The 21,531-nt window shown below is 43.7% G+C and overlaps 1 protein-coding gene, 1 long non-coding RNA gene and 2 other non-coding genes across 4 annotated transcripts in view; 1 reads left to right on the top strand and 3 right to left on the bottom strand.

Moving 5' to 3' along the window:
• The first annotated feature begins 9,601 nt into the window (after positions 1-9,601).
• Positions 9,602-18,219, top strand: CPOX (coproporphyrinogen oxidase). Its single transcript, XM_071433412.1, has 7 exons — positions 9,602-10,223; positions 10,315-10,458; positions 11,162-11,272; positions 11,670-11,811; positions 13,847-14,065; positions 15,764-15,868; positions 17,689-18,219. Exons 1-7 carry the CDS (start codon positions 9,674-9,676, stop codon positions 17,774-17,776), a joined length of 1,359 nt encoding a protein of 452 aa, XP_071289513.1. The 5' UTR covers positions 9,602-9,673; the 3' UTR covers positions 17,777-18,219.
• Positions 18,106-21,531, bottom strand: part of LOC139592963 (uncharacterized) — a 5,006-nt gene continuing 1,580 nt past the window's right edge. The window contains exons 1-2 of the long non-coding RNA XR_011680150.1: positions 18,694-21,531; positions 18,106-18,568 (exon numbers count right to left, since the gene is read on the bottom strand). The exon at positions 18,694-21,531 is cut by the window's right edge and continues 1,580 nt beyond it. This is a non-coding gene — a long non-coding RNA (uncharacterized lncRNA). The remainder of the gene's footprint in view (positions 18,569-18,693) is intronic.
• TRNAD-GUC (transfer RNA aspartic acid (anticodon GUC)) lies at positions 18,639-18,710 on the bottom strand. The gene has a single exon. It is a non-coding gene; the product is annotated as a tRNA-Asp (tRNA).
• Positions 18,923-18,996, bottom strand: TRNAI-AAU (transfer RNA isoleucine (anticodon AAU)). The gene has a single exon. It is a non-coding gene; the product is annotated as a tRNA-Ile (tRNA).

Raw genomic sequence — 21,531 nt, 5'->3', positions numbered from 1 at the left:
AAATAATTCATGCTATAAAAGAATGTATTTTATAAAGATTGTGAAATCCAGATGAGTCTCTGACCACAAGCAGCCTGAGAGGTGGTCTATTCAAACTCTGAAATTCCTGAAGGCAGAGGGAGAACAATCGGCATTTAGCTTATGAATAGACGCACCAAGCGTGATGATCACCGTTATCCTGAGTCATCGGAAGACGCCTAAGAGCGATCATCGCCCTGTTGATAACATTGATCAAGTTAGCCAAAGTGTCCTCGTCGGGAAGTCAGGAAGTCGCCAGAAAGATACATGTGAATATGCCACTTCCTGGATTCCATCAACGCTGGCTATCAACCAACTCTGCACAGTGAAAGAACCAACTATGAATATGCAGAGTTACAAAAGAAACTTGGACTCCTTTGCCTCGGGCATAATAAACTGTATAAAACAGTTAAAAAGCCTGCTAGAAGTGGCTCTCGTGAACGAGGGTGGGATTTGATGCAATAGAGGTTGGATCCAGGTTCACCCAGCACCGATCCCGGGCTTGATGCTGTCTCTTTGGCTGTGGTGGTTTTGAGGACCATATTTTGGTCACAGAAAAAGATAAATAAATCTTTTTGCTTTTTTGATAATTTTGCTTTCAATTGATCATTTATAACACCAATTTTCTATATTGTAAAATTATTCTTCAAGAAAGGTATCTGCTTTTTAAAATGCTCATGCTTTCATGAAGCACTCAAAGTCATCCAGTAGATAATACCACTATAATCCTGTGACAAAATTGCCATGGAAATATAACAGGAATGAGTCAATATGTTTAAGAACAGTATCTTCCAGAATTCCACAGTCTAATAGAGAGTACTGTATATGGTTTGAATTACCAAGAGAAATGTTACAGCACTATTAAAAATAACTCACTTTTCACTGTTACAACAGACAGTTCAAATAATGCTCCACAAGTTTACAGAACTTGATATACAGTTCTGAGAGAGCTTAATATTTTATGTCCTGTATCTCTTCTTCTAGCTAAATACAACAAAAGCAGGCACCATGCCCCTGTGACAGGTGATATCCGACATTAGTGGAGAATGGGGAAGCCTAGAAGAGAGAAAAAGTTTGAAACTTGTGAGAGAGGAGAGGCTGCAGGAGTGTTGTTACACACAAATGAGTAGAAAATAGCTCTCTCATGAAAAGTAGTCTCAGGACAACAAATGTAAGGACTTGTGTTATCAGCAGACATGGGATACATGGGGAAAACCAGTGATGAGCATGTGACAGTCTAGCCAGGGGTTTTCAAGGCAGTTTTGAATAACAGGGGAAGGAAGGCATCAGGACAGTGCTATTAAGTTTATTACACTGAAAAAGAATGAAACAGAAGAAGTACCCAGAAGGGAAAGATAATGCAGAGCCAAGATCCAGTATTGTCTAAGACATTCCATTTCATTTAAAAGTTGAAAAGACAATGAAATCCCACAGAACTCATGACAAGGCAGGCCCTGGAAAGAAGGCCAACTTTTATAAATAGACAAAAAAAGAAGTCTAATGCTGAGATGGTGCAGCTGCCCTACAACATCCTACACCTTATCAACATTTTTGAAATCTCTGGTAGGGAGTTGTACAGAGTAAGCTCTTGACAGGCTCTAGCATCAGTTAGAATTTGACTCTGTGGTTTTCAATACACTGACTCAAATCCATTTCAGTCTTTGCAACCCACAGTTACCCAAGAGAGCTCCCTTGCAGGAGTTCAGCCTGCTTTGGAAAACTAACTTTTAAAAAACATTTGTTGTGTCCAAAAAAACTATCCCAACCTTTCCCCAGAAAATTCTGCTCTCTGCCTCTGCTTCTGCTCTCCTCAAAGTACCCCCATCTGTAGGGGGCTTGCTCCACCTCTCCACTCTAGCCCAGTCTCCAGCGCTCCTGCCTAGACTTGTCTCTGCAGTCCTCAGGCTCATCTCTGGCATGATATTTCTGCTTTGGTGACATTGCCTCATCCACAGACCTAAACCAATGTGAGGTGAAAGATTAAGAAATTCAGGTAATGAAGGAAGTGAAAGCTGTGATTCAAAAGGTGGTGATTCACTTTAGGCAAGACTGCAATCTGACTGCTGCCATGACTTTTACCAACTGGCCTTTTGAAGTGCTTCTTTTCAAACCAGACACAAGAACAGGGAGTAACAAAACACTGTTCTTTGTTTCTTAGAGTTTTGAGAGAAGAAAAACTGCTGAAGGCAGTGAGTTCACTTAGGAACTCACTAGCCTGCTGATGAAATTTCAGGCTGAGAAACACATGCATTTTCATGGGTAAGCAATGTGTTCTTGACACACCCTTTGCATGTGGATGGGGACAGTGGTCACCATGCAAGGAGTTAAAGGGTTATGATCCTCTTATGCAGAGACAGGCCTGATGGCATGGATAGGAGAAACTCTTCAGTGTCTCTTCATATATTCAAGAATAAGAAGCCATCAATGATGCCAAGAGAAGCTGTGTTCTAGGCAAGCAGTACAGATCACAATGCTGCTTTTCTGAGGATTTTTTAGCTGCAGAAAATTCTCAAGAGAGCCTGAACAAGGATTTAGAAGAGAGGCCTGTTGACAGTCACTAACTAGATCAATCACACCAGATTCATGAAATCCCTAAAGTGAAAACACACTTAGTCTGGTGTTGCAGTGTGAAGCAATATCCTGTTTTAACTATCCCAGTTTCCCAGGTGTGCCAACCTCTCCCTTCCCCTCCCCCTTGCCCCCTTGCTAAGTGCTGTCTGTCAATCTTAACATTCCAGCAAGGGCGTCGTTTGTTTGGTCAAGTTCAAAAGATGCTTCTCAGCCCTGGGGTCATTGGTGTCATTGTCCCCTGAGACTGCCCCCCTTTCCACCTGGTTGGTGGCACACCTACCCCTTCCCCTCCCCCTTTCCCTGGGCTTAAAAAGACATGGGACCATGCGGTCGGCATTCTGTTGGAGCTGTTACCAAGATTCGGAGATCTGTGACCATGGAATAAAACTCTGGATTAACCCTCCGGCAGAATCCATCTCCTTTTCCTCTTCACCTCGCCTAAAGCCTTCCCATTAGAGGTAAAAACTGAATTCCTGCTTGCCTGGACTTGTTCCAAGTGCCTAGCTGCAACATACAGCAAGCCAGGGGTGTCTCTGAGGTGAAAACACCACATTTGCCACCTCTGGTCAAGCAGCAAGGGCCAGAAGAGCCCAGGCACGTTCCACCCCGTAATATTGGGATCTTACTCCAATAGTCTGGGAACGTATCTGGTTTAAGTTTTGTGCCTTATTCTTCTGCTTCCTGGCATCTTCCTTTTGGATTTGGCTTGCTTTCAGTCAGGTCAGATGTTAGATCTGGTACTTGAATAATGGCCTTGGCAAAACCTGTAGTTACAACTTCTATGAACTAACAGCATGAAGAGTTACCTCTTACTTGACAGCGAATAATGGACTAAGCAGGCTTTATCATTAGTTTTCTGGAGGCAAAGCAGGAAAAACAGTTTATCTTCTTTTTCACTGAATTCCTGAACTTATCCCTGCAGTACAGTGTAAGGGTCAGATAAAGATGGTGCATTAAGCCTACAGTTCTACCAGATGGTGAATGAGTCCCACCAGTGGGACTCATTCACCATCTGGTATAACTGAGCCAGGGATCATCAAAAAAATGCCCGAGCTAGGGATCATCATGAGTCCCAAACTGCCAGCTTTAAAATGACCACCAAAGCCCTCTTGTGTGCTGTCCACAATTCTTAATATTGGTCACTTTCCTTGTCAGCAAGGGTGAGCATAGCACCTTTTTCCATAGACATTGCTTTTCTGTCCTAAATCCCCCTACGGCTTCTCAACATATGCATCCCCACCCTTCCCTGCCTCTAGTCTTCCTGATAATCCTGAGCTGCCCAGGATTAAAAAAGTTTCAATTATACTGCCACAATGTATGTCTGTTACTCAGAACTAGCTGCAGACACAAGTCTCTCAAGACCTGTGAGCTAATCCAGCCAGTCCTTTAGTTTAATCATAAAAAAATATACGTATTATTCCAGGGAGGACAAAAAGCGATGTATTTTGGTTGCTGGATGGACTTTCATAACAGTAAACATTACATGTAGTGTGTATAAACAGCTACAAAAAAAAAAATTGCGACACTGGGGCAGGGGAGTAACACAGAAAGAATTCTTGCCAACAGATCACTTCTGCCCATTGTTTCCCTTTCCTTGGAAACCTGGGAGAGAGGTCATGCTTTGGCTTCTTCTGGATGAAGTCACATATACAATAGCCATGGCTGGGGAAAATTCCTAATGTGTTATGAAGATGGTGCTGTGTGACAGCAAATCTGAAGGCAGAGCTCAAGGAAGGGCACAGAGGAAGTGGGAAAACAACAGATCTCATCACAGGGAAGATGTAGTACCTGGCCTGGAGTGCTGGCACATTTCCAGGGGAGGCTGCATGCAAGCACAGTTTGGGGCCTCTTAGTGCAAACCTCTGTATTTCACCTTTTCACTTCTCTCATTAACTATGCAAAGGTGATCAATCAATAATGGAAGAAAGGTTGTCCTAAGGCACTGCATAACTCCTCTTACCTCCCAGGAGGTAGCCTGAAAGAATTCCAGCAGCTTCTTGATCTATAGTTATCCTTTCCTTCCTTCATACACCCAGGGAATCAATCCTGCATTTAAAAAAAAAGAAGGAAAAAAAAAGGAGGATTCCTATGAATCTGCCATCCAGACAAATTACTGAGATAACAGATGCAGAAAGAAAGGTTTTCATCTTTCTCTTGCAACCTTCATGTCACCTACTGTTTCAGCTCAGTCACCAAAGCTTTCACTTCTCTCTCACTGTTATACTGAGGTAATAACTTAATTCAACTTTTAGTATCATGCAAAACCTTTGAGATGACTCTGTTAAACAAGAGTACTTATCTAACTGCAAGCCCTCAAAATCTTTTTGAAGTCACAATCAATGCTTTGTGTGATAAACTGGATGAAAATGGCTCTTTCAATTTCAGAGGTAAGAGAAATGCCAATTGATGGGGAATTTTTGGGTTCTCAACACATCTTTTTCTTCCTCTTTTCTGATAATCAACTGCATTAATTTAGTACTCAAAATAAAAGTATCCAACAGCCTAAGTGAAAGCATATGCATGTCTCAGTATGAATGAGATCTGATCATGCTTTGCTATCTTAGAACATGCAGTGTCTCTTGTTAATATCATTTTTATCCATAAATTCTCAGTAGAAAGAAAAATAAAACCAAGGTAGATGAATACAAGCAGCAGCAGAGAAGCTTCAGAACTCTTTTCAAAGTATAGGGGAAAACAACAACAACAACAAATTAAAAGCATTCTTTTCTTCATAAGAAGTCACCTTACATAATACTGTAAATAGAAGTCCAGTTCTTCAAATGTACTTGAAATCACTGTAGCCTTACAACCTCCTCTAGAGGTTTTGACTACAAAGCAAATCTAAATGGCTTTGCTGTCACTGAAAACAAAACCTATGGCAAGACCCTCTCAACAAAACACATACAGGTATGAAAATGGACAACACGCTAAGAAACAAAATATTCAAAGTCATTTCACCATGCATATTTTCAGTCAAACTTATAAAACTGACATGGAGATTTTAAGGGAGGCCAAAACCTTGGGATTTCATGCAGCTCTCTAAAAAAGCAAAAGGTACATTTCCTCAGATTCAATTCTTATTCAGGTAAATGCAAGACCAATTCCAGGTTTAAGTCTTGGCCCTAAGCTAAACTCCCAAGTGCCTTTTTCCTCTTCTATTAGTACTTCCACAGAAAGGCCTACCCTACACACTGTCACTATGCACTGCAAAAGCAGATCAAAATGTGAGCTGTCATTTTTTTACCTTGTATCACTGCTGAGCATCTCACACACATCAGTACTTGGCTGACATTTCAGCCTTAATGTGCTGCCAGAGAGGAGGTCCTCACAAGGTGCTAACATGACAGTATTTAGCACAGAAACAGTGTGAGTGTTTTTTACACTTTGTCACTCTGTCACTCCTCACCACCAACAGAGAGTGAAAGCCTGACTAGGCTTCTGCATCCAGCCTGAGCAATCCCAGTGTGTAAAGCAGTCATGCTTCTAAACTTCACCAGCAAGACCAAGACATTGACCTGGGAATGTGGTCGCAGCAAAGGAATTCTCACCAGATTTTTCCTGCTGGGGGTGGTGGAGTGCTGAGGCAGGAGCCCAGGAAAAATGAGGGAAGAGGTTTTTCTAACTGCAGATGGACAATGAAGGCCTTCCACAACCTCATCCAGACTGGGAATGGTGAACCCCTGGGGCTGGACTAGAGACCTCCAGAGGTCCCATCCAGCTGAATTACCAGATGTTATCAATTAAAGATTGCATTCAATCTAGTACAGAAAAAAACCCACCAATATCAGAGGGAATGTGTTTTACCTGTCTTGGCCCCGACATTTATTTGTTTTTAATAATGTCTAAAAAAAACCCTACTGAAAGAGCAGAGCGTACTACAGTGAAGAGCTTGGAAGGGCAGTACCATCTATGGGGTTTTGGCTGCTCTTTCCACAGCTCTTTATCCAGGCTGGCAGTGATAGCTCAGTTTCTTCTTGAATTGTATTTTCTGAGTACATCTAAACGTTTTAATGCTAAACAGTATGCATTATGCACTTCCAAGGTATTTACAAGCCACAGACCTCTCTTAACACATTCACTCTTACCTCCACTGGGTCGAGTTTCCTTGCTTATCAGGGATCATGTTCTCCAGCTGATGGCAGAAGAGAGACGAGCTCAGATCTGTTCCTCGTTGCAGAGCTTCAGAAGTTTCACAGTATCCTCTGCTGCCAAAGAGCAGAACCAGATCAGAAATAAAAACATGGACTATGCCTTCGAGCAAACATTATCACTTTATACAGACAGACACTCCCCCCCAAAATCATCTGCAGTGAAAAGAGGCAGATAATGAAGCCCAAATCCTTAATAGGGATTAATCTCCACTCTTTCCTCAGAGCCATACTTGAAACTGATCTATGCTCTGGTAGTACAGGTGCAAATCAGTTAATGAAATAAATAGGGCAGGAGATCTTTCTCCTTTTTTAATGCCTTTATTCAAAATCAGTTCAGGTGGGAAGAACCAACGGGTCACTGCCACCGCTGCTCCCAGGAGTGGCACGGAGGACGAGGAAGAGTGCAGCTGTGTTCGCTGGTCTGCAGGCAGAGCTAGGGTTTCCATCCTCATGAGAGCACCAGGAGATTTCCGGTTTTTAAGTTTGACATTCGGGGTCCACTTTCTAGCTGATGTCTTTCTAGGTTAGTGAAACGGGTCGTAGAGGACACTGGATTCTGTTCTTCACGTCTAGACATCACTTCAATCTCTTAATTCCGTGGTGGCTTGTTGTTTTTAGGGGTTTTTCCTGCTGGATTTAGTGAGGGGTTTCCTCATTTGCATGCCAACCCCGATGTCACCTCCTCCTCACAGTCCCGAGTGCCATCTTCCAGGAGGCAGCAGGGTGATACTCGACAAAGGGGGATTTCTAACCATCAAGAACAGGTAATTAAAGGAAAACTATTAACAACAGGTGATTACAACATGAAATTATTAACAACAAATAGTTAGAATTCCAACTTGGCAGCAATTGGTTTAACTTGTGAACTCTGCAACCTTTAAAAAATGGACAACTTTTCTACTCATAACAGTTCAGAAATACCAGATTACTGTTTCCAAGGAACAGTCCCATACCAAAGTGCAAACTTTGCAGGGCTAAGCCATTTTTGTGCTATGCAGTACTTCTCAACACCTGGAGGTACACAGACCTTCTCTTTGTTATTTTGAATTCTTATTTTCACAGAATCACAGGCTGGGTAGGTTGGAAGGGACCACAGTGGATCATCTGGTCCAACCTCTCTGCTCAAGCAGGGTGATCCCAGAGCACATGGCATAGGATTGTGTCCAGACAGTTCTCCAGGGAGGGAGACTCTCTGGGCATCCTGTTTCCATGCTTGGTCACATTAAAGAAGTTGTTCCTCCTGTTCAGGTAAAACTTCTTGTGCATCAGTTTCTACTCAATGCCTTCTTGTTCCATTGCTTGGCACCACCGAGCAGAGCCTGACACCCCTCCCTTCAGTTATTCATAGACACTGATGAGGTCCCCTCTCAGTCATCTCTTCTCAAGGCTGAACAGACCCAGCTCCCTCAGCCTTTCCTCATAAGAGAGATACTCCAGACCCTTAATCACTTTTGTTTCTCCAGCAAGGCCTGTGACTGTGAGGCTGCTTCAAGCTGTCTGTAGAAGACCTCATGCACTTTCTCCTGTATGAAGTAGCCTGTAGCAAACACACACAACAGTGTTACCTCTATGAGCCTGCCCTTTTTTCCTTACCCATGAGATCTTGACTTGCTTGTTGTCCACCCAAAGACAGAACTCGATACTTTCCAAGTGCTCTCTCACAGACAGGAAACTCCACCACCGCACTTTTCTGATCTGTCTCTCCTAAATAGGGTGTAGCCCTTCATGACAACACTGCAGTCATGCAAGCTATCCCACCATGTCTCTGTAATTGCAGTGAGATCAAAACCCTTTCACTACACGTGTGTATAGTTCCTTCACTGTATTAGGAAACAACATGTGCTTCAACTTTAGAAAGAACAAAGGATGTATAAGCATGTGCCCTCTAAGATCCTGGGAAAGAATCCTAATGCACTAAACTGGTGGTCAAACAAATTATTCAGATCTAAAAACTCATTACTATGAGTAGAAAATCAGAAATGCCATACACAGAAGAGCAATTCCACATGGTTCACAAGACAGCTCAGTAAAATACAACTTTACCCCTATTCCAGCAATGCCCAGCTGGCCCTGCACAAGCCATTACTCACAAAATTACTCTGCAGCCCCATGTAGTTGCATCAACAATATCAGGTTATTTGTAAGCAGTATGCAGAGATGTTTTGCAGGCACAAGGAGTGCACACCCTCTCTCCCAAAGCTGCACCAGGCAAGGTGTGGCACCTGAGTGCTGCATCCATGGATGCCTCTCCCTGTCACAGCACCCTCACACAATGGGCAGCCCAGATCCAGATGGGAGGGTTATGGGATGCTTGCACTCTTTCACAGCAGTCAGTGTGGATGGGCTTTCTTGCACACATGTATGAGCCAGCTGTGTGCCGATGGCATTCTGGCCTGTTTCAGAAATAGTATGACCAGTAGGACTAGGGAAGTGATTCTGTGCTCAGCACTGGTGAGGCCACATCTCAAACACTGTGTCCAGTTCAGGGTTCCTCAGTTCAGGAAGACCATTGAGGTGCTGGAGCAGGTCCAAGGAAGAACAATGAAGCTGGTGAAGGGTCTGGACGACAAATCTTATGAGGAGCAGCTGAGGGAGCTGGGGTTGTTCAGCCTGAAGAAAAGGAGGCTCAGGGGTAATCTTATCACTCTCTACAGCTACCTAATAAGAGGTTGTAGCCAGGTGGCAATCACTCTCTTCCAGGCAACCAGCGACATAGCGGACATAGAGGACATAGCGTTAAGCTGTGCCAAGGGAGGTTTAGGCTAACATTAGGAAGAATTTCTTCACAGAAAGGGTGATTAGACATTGGATTGGAACGCCTAGGGAGGAGGTGGAGTCACTGTCCCTGGAGGTGTTTAAAGAAAGATTGGACGTGCCAGTTAGTGCCCTGTGGTTTAGCTGACAATGGGGTGATAGACGACAGACCGGACTAGATGATCTCAGAGGGATTTTACCTAATCGTTTCCGTGGGCAGACACAAATTCATACCCGGCCTGGCCCCCGCCCCGCCTCGCCCCGGCCCCGCCTCGCCCCGGCCCCGCTCCGCTCCTCCCCGCCCCGCCGGCACTGCGGCGCCGGTCATGGCGGCGGCAGTGCGCCTGTTCCGTGGAGCCGCCCGTGGCCCGCCCGCCCTCGCCTTTACCCGGGCACTGGGCTCCGCGCCGCCGGGGCCGGTGAGCCGGGGGGCGCGGCGGGCCGCGCTGGCGGCCGCAGGGACGTTGGGCGGGCTGGGGCTGGCGCTGGGGCTGTGGCGGCGGCAAGCCGCGTTGGCAGCGGCCCGGGAGGACGAGGAGGAGAAGGAACTGCGGCAGCGGTTCATGGCGCCGCCGGTGAGCGGGCTGCGGGAGCTGCGGCGGCGGCGGCGAGAGCTGCGGAGCCGCATGGAGCTGCTCATCATGGAGACGCAGGCGGAGATGTGTCGCGCCCTGGCCGACCTGGACCCCGGCGCCTCCTTCGCCGTTGACAGCTGGGAAAGGAAGGAAGGTACGGGGGAGCCGCGGGGGAGACCGCGGATACCGGCACCGCGGGTTTGGTCACCCCTCGGTGACCCTGACCTGGAGCCTGGCGTTGGCAGGCGGAGGCGGCATCAGCTGCGTGCTGCAGGATGGCGAGGTCTTTGAGAAGGCAGGTGTGAACGTGTCCGTCGTGTCCGGGCTCCTGTCCGAGGAGGCAGCACGGCAAATGCGGAGCAGAGGGAAGTCTCTGAAGGCCAAGGACGGTAAGGCGTCTGTCGCGCAGTTGGGATACGGAACCTGGATGTGTTGACCTGAGTATTCCTGTTCAGGTACTCTGAAAGCAACCTGGCCTTTGAGCAGAACATGAGGAAGGCCAGACTGATGAAAGTTCAAAGGCTTTCATTTGTATCATAGTGATTTCTAATCAGTAAGTTTGACAGGTGGACTCTCATGTCCCTAGAATGCCAGGTATGGGAGTGCTTCTCTCTCTGTCTTGTTGCTATGAGGAATGTATTGTAGGCACAGGTGGCCTCTCAATAATGAGGCTCTAGTGCAACAGTGAAACAGTGCAGGAATTATGTACCAAAAAGGTGGAGGGAGAAAACCAACAACACCTGAAGGCTAAAGGGGACTCAACACACCTTTGTGTAACAAAGGGTAATTGTGAGGACTGGGGGTGGTAGAAAGCCTTAGCAGTGCCTTATGTTTTAAGTGGTCTTCATCTAGTGGGTTCTCCAAAGTATTGTCATGTTTTAGAACAAATACCAAAGACATCACTGAGTTAGGTGCACAGAAGTATATGGGTAAGAAGTAACTTGCCCACCGATTAATAATGATGGTGACCCAAATGAGACACTTTCCTGTTGTGGCTTGGAGCCTAAGGGAAAATAGTGATATTCCTTAAATGATAACAAATGAAGTTTATTGAAAAACTGAAGAGCTTTTCCTGTGCATCCTTTTATCCAGGGAAGCTGCCTTTTTGCGCCATGGGTGTGAGCTCTGTTATCCATCCAAAGAATCCTCATGTTCCAACCATGCACTTCAACTACAGATACTTTGAAATTGAAGAAGCAGATGGTAAGGATTATTGTCCAGTGAGGAATGTATGAAATGTCTGACTCTGCCCCAAGGAAGTGTGAATACATGGCTGGGTAAGAGATCAAGAACCAGTGTGAGTTTGCTCCCAGGTATGTCAAGACTCACCAGCCCATCTTGTGAAATTGCTGTCCTGTAGTCAGGGTCAGTAGTCCAAAATGGTTTTCACTACATTGAAGTTTGTTTCATCTTTTCCTGAAGTCACTGATCATTGCACTACCTTGTAGTCAAATTTTTCACTATTGAAGTTTAGGGACACCGCTGAAAAATGATGTTTTTTTGTATCATAAAAGTAGTTGTTAGTTTTTGGTGAACCACTAGCAACAAGTTGCTGTTCAGAAGTTTAAAAGAAAAATTTTGCTGCTTGCCTCTGCTATAGGAACTAAACAGTGGTGGTTTGGAGGTGGGACTGACCTCACTCCAACTTACCTGAATGAAGAGGATGCCGTTCATTTTCACAAGACTCTGAAAGAAGCCTGTGACAAGCATGATCTAAAGCTGTATCCCAAGTACAAGAAATGGTACGTGGACGAAGGTGTGCTTGGGGGGAGCAGAAAGCAGGACTGGGTGTTGGCAGTTAAGTGTATGCTAGGAACTGTAGGATCTGATGCCTTTTGAAATGTATCAGAAAGCCCTAATGAAAATCAGAAGTGTACTGGGACAAAATGTTGTCTAAAGAAATATCTTATTTACAGAATCCTGGATTTTTCAAGTCTGAGGGCTCACAACTAGGATCGTAAGTCTACAGCCCAAAGAAAAACTAAGCTGATAAAATTCCTTTTAGCCTCTGGTGTTAAACTAGGATAAGACTTCTGCCCCATGAACTTGCACAAATTCTCTTTGCAGTGAACTTGTGGTAAATGTGCATGATTCAGTGTGAGCTCTTGGGCCATCACAGCAGTTTTGAAAATCCCATTTTTGTTTTTCTGCCTTCAGTCTGGCCTTCATAGCCAGGTAATTTCCAGGTATGTCAAGGACATTGTCCTTAATGTAGAAGCTTCATAATTTGATGAAGCTGTGTTTTTTTCTCTGGTGACACATTCACTAGGAGTTCAACAGCACATTTTCTAAGATGCAAGCTTTTAATGTTCTTGAGCTGAGAGATACAAGTGATGCGATCTTCCACTACTAAGTGGGAACTTGCTGTTCTGTGTCTGATAATCCTATCTGCCGCAAGCTGTGTATGCAGGAAGGTGGGGGTACCCTTTTGTAAGCTACTAGGTCTTGTCTGAGGACAGGAGATAAAGTGGGTGTTATAGTTTGGGTGGCAACCACTTAGTAGAGAGACATATTGTAGAGCCTTGAGATTAGAGTCTTGCTGTCTGAGGATTTTTTGCATGGTAGTTTAGAGAATCTACCTTAATGGTCTGGTTCTTTGCTGCTTAAGTAGGTTTGCAATGCCAGCTGCAGGGGGTAGGAGACGTTTTCCCACTTCACTAAAGAAAAACATTATTACACTTACCACATTGTCTACCTGATCTAGATTTAAGATTTTTGTCAGGCTTATTCTCTTTTATGTTTCTGACTCGGTGTTTTTCCCTAACTCTTCCTGCTATCATAAAATACAAAACACTGATTATCCTAGTGAATAAAAAAAATAGTGTAGGTTATCTGTTACATCTCTAGGTCTCTCTTGTTATGGCCATGCCACATATAATGCTTGAGAACGATTGTGGATATATGGAAAACTGGTTCTGTATGGAAAACTAGTCCTAATGGAAGGCCAGGTTTTCTTGATGTTGATGGTTCCTGCTTCATACTTCATTTTGCTTTCTCCTCCCTGTGAAGACTTGCACGCCCAAGCAAGGAATTATAAGAAAGATGGAGTTAAGTCATTCAAGTTACAGTAATTTCACAACTAAATACTCCCTGTAAATACAAAAGAGATTAATTGCTTTTAGGACAAGCTGTCCTTACTCATTTATAAACTTAAACATGAGTCATGAAAAGCCACTGCTATAATGACTCAGTCTTTCAAGTTTTAACTATTAAAAAGCCTTTTTCCAAGGAAGGGTGCCATGACAGTTGCTTTCTTATCTGGTCTTGGGGCCTTAGGTTACTTATGTTTTGATGAAGAAAATTCTTTTACTTGGATGGCAAAGAGAATAAATTCTCTTCCAAGTCCGAGTTCATATGAAAGCTGTCCAAATAATTTGAGAACTACATATAATTCTGGGAATGGAATCTATCAAGAGCCTTTAGTTTTGAAAATTTTGAAATCAGATGTCTCTGTTCGGAGTTGGTTGAGGATATGGATTGGATTAACCCACATGGACGCATCTGCCAGGGTGTTCAGGGTGTTTGTGGTGATGTGTAGCTTTACAGAGACCATTTAATCACAGCTTTTACTGCAAGTGACACAGGAGTGCTTTCCAGGTGATGCTGCACTGTCCTGCCTCTGGGTATCAGGAAAACAGTGGGGCACCCAGCCCTGCAGAAACTGACTTATGGGCAGTATTTCACTGGTTCTGTCCTGTAGCATGCAGCTCTTTAGAGTACTGTTCATGTCTTTGAATACTCTGGACCATATTAGTAATCATCTGACGCTGCTTCTAGGTGTGACGACTACTTCTATATCAAGCACCGTGGCGAGCGTAGAGGGATTGGAGGCATATTCTTTGATGATGTGGACTCTCCCTCCAAGGAGGAAGTATTCCAGTTTGTAAAGAGTTGTGCCAAAGCTGTTGTGCCTTGTTACATTCCCATTGTGAAAAAGCACTGCCATGACTCCTTCACACCAGAGGAAAAGCTATGGCAACAGCTTCGGAGAGGACGGTGAGTACTAGAGGAACAAAAGTACACGCAGGAGGTGGACTGGGCTGGCAAGAAAAAAATATGAGCTAGTTCTTCACAGTTACAGGTTGTGTGGGCCAAAAAAACAGACCAAGAATTTCAGCATTTTTGTGCATAGAACTAATTCTGAAATCCAATGCTAGATTGCTAAACAGGGTGCAAAGAAGGCATTTCCCACTCTCCCATGTTGCAACACAAGCAAAGCACCACCATTTCTTTTCAACTCCTTCATAAAGCAAGAGAAGCTTCTGCTGTGTAACAGGCCAAGGGGTGTGGGTGTGCTTCATGTCCTGAATCCTGCCCTCTCCTGCAGCCCAGAGGTAGTGTATATAGGGCTGCCCTGTCACATGAGGAGCTAAGGGTAAAAGAATGGTGGCTTCCTATTAAGTAATGCAGGAAAACCCCAGAAAGTCAGGAAATAACTGTACTTGAGTATTTTCAGCTCCTTACATACATCTGATCCATCTGATCTTGGCATTGAAATTCCTGTAAAGGAATTGAGGATACCTGTAAAAGAATACAGAGGGTTGGATTTTTTTATTCTGGCATGGTCCAAGGTTACTGTAAAATACTTAGGAGGATGCTTAATGTCACCAACTGTTAATGCTGCAAAAAGCTTAAGTACATTGGTTAATACAGTTGCACTCTGTTCTCCATGTCCTGTGACTGTTTGAGTGTATGGAGAATTGAAACTATACTTTGTGCTTTGTGCTCAACTAGAGTCTTTAGTTTCTGCCTGTTCTGCAGAGAAATGTGAGACTGGCATGGAAAGAGTGTAAGCATTCAAGTTCAGATCACTGGCCTGCAGCTGTTGGTCACTTAAGCAAGCATCCTTAATTTGGTGGGACTGTTCTTGGGAACATTGGGCTTTCAGGATCCAGCCTGTGGATGGGATTTAGCAAACCTGCAAAGTTTAAAAGGCGAAATATCTTTTCTAACTTGCAGCCAGAACCAGCTCTTGAGGCCTGTCTATTTCCCTGGGTCTGTTTGCAGGTTATGGGGCTATGTAAAGCTTTCCATTTCTGCACGTGAATAAGAGCTTTTCCCTTCCTGTATCTTTAAGTACAAACACCCTGTACTGGGCCTCAAGATAATCCTTGATGAATTGTCACAGCTCTGTTCCTATGCTGGGAGCAGAAAATGGTCTATTTCATCACTTACAAATCCCAGCCAGCACTCTGAAGCTATCTGACTTTTGCTGTTTCTAGATCTTTCAGGAACCAGGAAATACTTTTCTGGCCTTGCTGCTTATGTGTCCTTCCGCATGGAGGACTGCACAGTAGAATTTTTTCTCTGGTTATTTTCAGTACCTTTAAGGCCTCTCTTTATTACATCCCCACAAAGAGAAGAACCAAGGTTAATGTAGTGTCAAGCTTGCCAACAGGGCTGAGGCCTGGGAAGAGTACAGTACAGCACAGGAGCCTGCAGACTGCTCTCCTTAGAACAGTTGGTCTGCTCTAGTCTCTTAGCTGAGGTCACTTCTCCCTGTGCTCTGTGGAGTGGCAAGGTCACACCTGCATTCCTATGCAGAGGATGCTGCAGAAGAGTTGACAGAACAGTTGACGCCAACTCAGCAGAAAGACAGACTGGTTTTGTTTGACATCTGCCATTTGAAGAAAGCACAACCAACTTCTGCTAATAAACTAGGGATTTTTCTGTTGCATCTCTTCATTCCTGTAGGTATGTAGAGTTCAACTTGGTTTATGACAGAGGTACAAAGTTTGGCCTCCTGACACCAGGATCAAGAATCGAAAGCATTCTTATGTCTCTGCCACTGACTGCAAGGTAAGGGTGTGGTTATGTGGAGTTGCAGCAGACACTGTTCTTAGTAAAATACTTCACAGGATTAAATCAAAGGTCTCTTCTGGTCTCTAGTCTCTTAACAGTGACAAGTTCATGCCTGATACAAGAACTGGACAAGTACAGTTCTCTATTCTGCAAATGCAGCTGCTTCTCCGTTGCACTCACCTAGTTGCCAGTAGTATGTGGCATACAGATTTTCTGGCAAAAAAAATTATAGTTTTTTTGCTTAGTTCCTCTTGATAGATTGATTATTCTCACTCCATGGATTTTTGTTTAGTAGCCCTTAGAGAGCCTTTGGCAGTCCTGCCAAATGTGGGGCAGGGAGCTGCACAGTTTAACTAACTGTGTGTTATATGAGAAAGTACCTTTTTGTTTTCTACTTGGACCTGATGACTTCATCTGACTTCTCACTGAGTAACATGATTTTCTTCTGTTCATTTTCTCCATAACAGTTTTTATTTTACAAGGCTTCTGGGGGTTTTTCATTGTTTGTTTTCCAGGCTGACAGTTTGTTTTCCTGCTCTTTTTAGTTTTTTGTACAGTTGATTTTTCATACTTTTGCCACTTTTGCTAGGCTTAAGTTTTCTGTGCTGTTTCTGAATGGGGATAAGGAACAGACAATGTAAGCTACATATCTGGATACAAGATGCAGGTGTGCTCCTGACTTATAGTGGCATAGCAATATTTTAATTCATTATTCTTTCCACAATCCTAATATTCTGTTTGTTGGTTTTGACTGCTGTTCAGCATTGAGGTGGCTTTTTTATAGAACTGTTACAATGCCAAAGTTTTTTCTGGGCAATAAAATTTAACCCAATCTGTGTGCAACTTTCTTCTGTGTCCATCACATCAATCAACAGTAAATTTCACCTGCCATTTTATTACTCAGTTGCTTGGCTAAATACTGTTTTTAACTGTCCTTTTAGGTTTTAACCCATCTTGCTTATGCTTGTCATACCAGCAAATTTGGCCATTTACTATTTATTCCTGTTGCTTTTGGGTATCCTATTATGAATTCCATAAAACTCACTAGTGAGGAAAACTGCCTGCTGCCTTGTAATCATGAAGGCAGTGCTGTTCTTACCATATATCTTTATCCCACTGACACCACCTGATGTGTCCCTGACCTGGTGGTGTAGCATGTTCTATGTTTTGACATAATTACGGTGATTCTTTTTTTTCATCAATGTAACTAGCTCACTTCACAGCATGAAGGGGTCATTCCTTGGGGGGCAAAATGGAAAGAGGATGTACCCATCTCTCTGTGACTGCTGACACTTTCCTGTCTCTGTTGTGTCTCTTTCAATTGCTTTTTCAATGGAAAAAGGGATCTTTCACCACTTTTGTTCTTAAAACCATGATTCAACAAAGACTCGTAGAGCTTCCAGTCGAGATTCTGGAAAAAGGTTGTGTCACTGTCAGAATTCCGTGGGTTCTTGTTTTTGTTCATCTTCCTTGTGATACTAGTGTGTCACAAGAGACTGTTACAAGATTTTTGCAAATAAACCTGCATGCCTTATGGGACATAAGGTACTGCTCTTTCCTTTTTCCTTGTCCTTCCAGATTTTTCAAAAGTTGGTAAAAAGATGAAGCTAACATTTCTCCCATCTACCCTGGTGACATTATTATTTGTTTTTACTGAACTTGTGATTTGTAACCATATCTGTCATCTCAGCCAAGAGTATCAACTGTGTATGTAGCTTTGCATCCTTAGAAAAGGCAACTCCAGTCCAAACACCGCCTGGTACAGGAGAAGTGGCTGCCAGCTGGGCTATTTGAGTGAGTTTCCCTTCTCCTTGCAGGTGGGAGTACATGCACAACCCACCAGAGAGCTCGAAAGAAGCAGAAATTCTGGAGGTTCTGCGAAATCCCAAAGACTGGGTGCACTGACACGGATCATGAACAGGATTGATTGCTTCCACTGAGCCATTCTGAGAGAACAGGAATGCCTGCAAACCAGCCCATTCAAACTGCTGTTGCATGGTGTTTAAGTGTGTCTATTTATACTCTTACCTCGTGCCTTAATTATGCTGTAGACTTGTTAAAACTTGCAAGTGTGTGAACTCATTCTTTTAGATTGATGGGCTAACGTTATCATCCCTTGTTGCTGTTGCCTTGTGAAGGACTGGTGAACACCTCACAGGGCTACTCCGCATGCTTTAGATGACTGCAAAATGGCAAACCACTGTGGTGTCTTTGGGAAATGAAAGGACTATCTGTGCCTAAATAGCACTGCTTGCCTTTATAAAATGTTGGTATGCTTAAAAACATTTTTTTAAAGAACAAAGGGAAGATTTGGTATTACATTAAACGTTACACTGTGCTTTCAGGAAGCTGTGGAGAAGGTAGTACTTCATCCTATGTTTTTTGATGATATCTTGTTGATTGTAGAGGGGGGAAATGGTTTAAGATGTGCTGCAGCAGCATAATTTGGCTGAAGTCTCAGTGTTACCTCATGAGAACGGAAGGATGGCTGTCCGTTTGAGAAAATCAGCACTGAGCACCTGTGCTGCAGATCACACAGCAGAACAATGCTGCTCGAGCCAGTTCCATTGCCAGGGAGATTGACGGTGGAACAGGACGCTGTTGGATGTTGCCCTAAGGCATATCCACCTCTGCCTTCGCGCTCCTTCTAGCTTTGGACTGATTGTCTTGGTTCCCAGCTCGAACTTGGCTGAGGAGCTGGAAGGGGAAAAGCAAGTGAGGGTCGGATTTTCTTTCCCCCCAATCGAGGAAAAAGGAACTAGTCTGTCTCCCCGTCGGGGAATCGAACCCCGGTCTCGCGCGTGACAGGCGGGGATACTCACCACTATACTAACGAGGAATTCGACGTGTGGTGGTTGTCTCCCCGCCACCAGCCAGTAGCACCTCACCTGCCGTCCCCCCATGATCACCCAAATCCAGCTTCCTCTTGGGAGGTACCGCGTTCGTTTCCGTGTTACCCCTCCGCCCCTAAAACAAAATGAAGAGATCCTCTGCTAAGTCAGAGATCTCCTTCTGTCCAAGGGGAAAAAAAAAAAAAAAAAAAAAAAGCATTGGCCCGTACGGGGATCGAACCCGCGACCTTGGCGTTATTAGCACCACGCTCTAACCAACTGAGCTAACCGGCCACTTTCTCTAAAGGGGTTGAGGAACAAGACCCGAGCCATTCCCACAGACGTGCTGCGGTTGCAGCTACTGCTAAGCGCCGCTCTACAGCGATCGCTCTTCCTAGACACCGCCTCGGCGAGTTGTTTCATGGAGCCATGGTAGAGCAGCAAGGGGACCAACCGGGGTGACAAGCATTCCTAAAAAATTGAGACTTTCACACCTTTCGTTTTTCTCTGCCTGCTCCTTCCTCCGGTGCGCGGGGGGCAATTACGGGCGGCACGGAGCGGCTCGGCGAGGCTGCACCCTGCACACGGACACGCACCTCCCGGCGGAGCAGCAGCACCACCGCAGCGAACCGCCACGCTTTGTAGGAACCATTCCCGACCATTCCCTCTCTCCCTCCTTTTGGCCACGCCGCGGACGGGGATGCGATGGAAAGAGTGATGGGTCCATTCCCCCTGTGAAGGGTCACTTGTGAAATCAAGGCATTGATTAGAAAAATGCAGAAAATATTTCAGAATTAAATACCTCTGAGTCAGTGAAAAAGTTGTAGAGGAAGAGGACATAATTAAATTCCCAGCCCTTCCCTTCACAAACCGTCAGTATGAGTGCTAAATTGAGCTCTTCTCCTTTGGTTCATTTGCTGCTAACACGACCTATCATTAAATACATCAATAAAAAACATACTAGGAAGCCAAATATAAGGTAATATCTGCATAGAGAAGCATATATCAAGTTATCATGACAATACAAGAGCTTCCTCAAATCCTGGGCAATATTTAAGAGAGATGTTCCCACACGCTGCAGAAAAAGACCCCAAAGCAGCGACTATAACAATGACCAATACATTGTGTGAGGAGATGGTCACAGATCAGTGTAAGAAAATATGGAGTGAGGAAGGAAAAAGACAGGAGACATCTGACTGACAAAAGGGCAGAAAACTACAGATATACATGAAGAAGAAAGAAGCAGAAAGACCCACAATAAGGGGGCTTTTTAGAATGAAGAGGCATCATTTACCAGTGACATGCTGGGCCTTAAAAAATAAGTGGGCAGTCTACAAAGAAAAATTATTTGATTAGCTGTAGAACTGGAAGAATCTGCAAAAAGTTATATACCTAAGAACACAACCCTGATGTGGTCTAAATTCAACAGGTGCTGTTTTTCTTTCCTTATGCAGCAGCATTCAATCACTAATACTGTGGAATTCCAAGACTATAGGTTTTCCTCCATCAGAAACCACAGTCCTCAGAAGCTGATCAAAAAATTTTAGGAAACAGCACTGAAGCAGTAGAATCACTCCAGAGGCAAGATGAAGACTGCCTGTTGTAAGCAGAATATGGATTTTAAACTGTGTCTCAAGCTTTCTCAAAAACACACTTCTAATGGATTTTGTTAGAATTTCAAGCTCAAGAAGCATCATGACAAAGACAACAGTCAGAGAAGAGAGAAGCTGTACGGTTTCTGCTGTTGTGAGTAGACCTCATCTCACTGTAAAATAATTTCCAAGCTACTGGGACAAGACCTTTCCAGAGCAGATTGCTCAGTAAAGAAAGAACAACTGCGAATTTGTGTGCCAGGAGCCAGAAAATACAATGCAACTGCAATGAAATGTGGTGTCTTTCTGCAAGAGAAGGGATTGCAGCCCTAACTCATATTATAACTAACATTGATCCTTTTCTATTAGGTTATCTCTAATTTATTGACCACTCATTCCTTTAAAATACCATTTTCTAAGAAAATTTTTATATAAGTATTTCACTATTTTAAAAATGCAAGAAGCACAGTTTGTTTTGCTCCTATTGTGTCATTAGAGTTCAAAATACATTTCCAAATACATTTCCCAGTCTTTCAGGATAAGAAGAATGCCTAAGGAGAGGTTAACATTATTTTTTCTTTCAAAAGTAAAAAATAAGTAATTGTCTTGTCTACTGTTGAATCCTGAATGTGCAGATGAAAGATGGTAAATCTTTGATGACAGATGTTTGTCAAAATGCAATACTTAGAACTACGTGTTTGAAACGCCTGTTTCCTTTTCCCTTCCCCAAGGAGTCAGATTTAATAAATTTAATACTTTCAATAACTATTCCAAGAAAACCACTTAAGATGAACTAGTCCAGGAATGAGGAAGTAAAGGATGACATTTACTTTCCCCCTCTTAATTATGGTACATTGCAGGTAAGTGATCATGTTCATAAAACTAATTTTTGAACTTCAGTTTAGCCAAGAAATCTTCTACCATATAATGGTTTTCATTAGACTTCTAATTAATTGTTTTTAATAAATCATAAGCAGTGTGTACTACTCATAAATATTGTGATTTTCCACTTTAACCAGCAAGCAGCTGTTTTTTTACAGACTGCTATCGTTAAAATAGATTGGGAAATTCACTGAAACTTTTAAAGTTTTGCTAAACTAACCCTGATGAGCTTCAGTGAACAAAGCCTGGGGGACAGAGGTATTGCTACACCTGGAATGCAGAATTTATAGCCTTCTAGGACATGTTGCAGGAACCAGAAGTTAAAGAAGACACTAAGAAAGACAATCCAGCATGT

Source organism: Agelaius tricolor, unplaced genomic scaffold, assembly GCF_023055355.1.
Source record: "Agelaius tricolor isolate 1412-34295 unplaced genomic scaffold, bAgeTri1.0.p SCAF_9, whole genome shotgun sequence".
Taxonomy (NCBI): domain Eukaryota; kingdom Metazoa; phylum Chordata; class Aves; order Passeriformes; family Icteridae; genus Agelaius; species Agelaius tricolor.
This window is presented reverse-complemented; position numbering and strand designations above follow the sequence as displayed.

Excerpts from the sequence above, each read along its gene's own strand:
- CPOX (XM_071433412.1), top strand. The coding sequence starts at position 9,674 with ATGATCTCAGAGGGATTTTACCTAATCGTTTCCGTGGGCAGACACAAA. Across the intron at positions 11,812-13,846 it reads TATCCCAAGTACAAGAAATG|GTGTGACGACTACTTCTATA; the intron begins GTACGTGGACGA and ends CGCTGCTTCTAG. Across the intron at positions 14,066-15,763 it reads CAACAGCTTCGGAGAGGACG|GTATGTAGAGTTCAACTTGG; the intron begins GTGAGTACTAGA and ends TCATTCCTGTAG.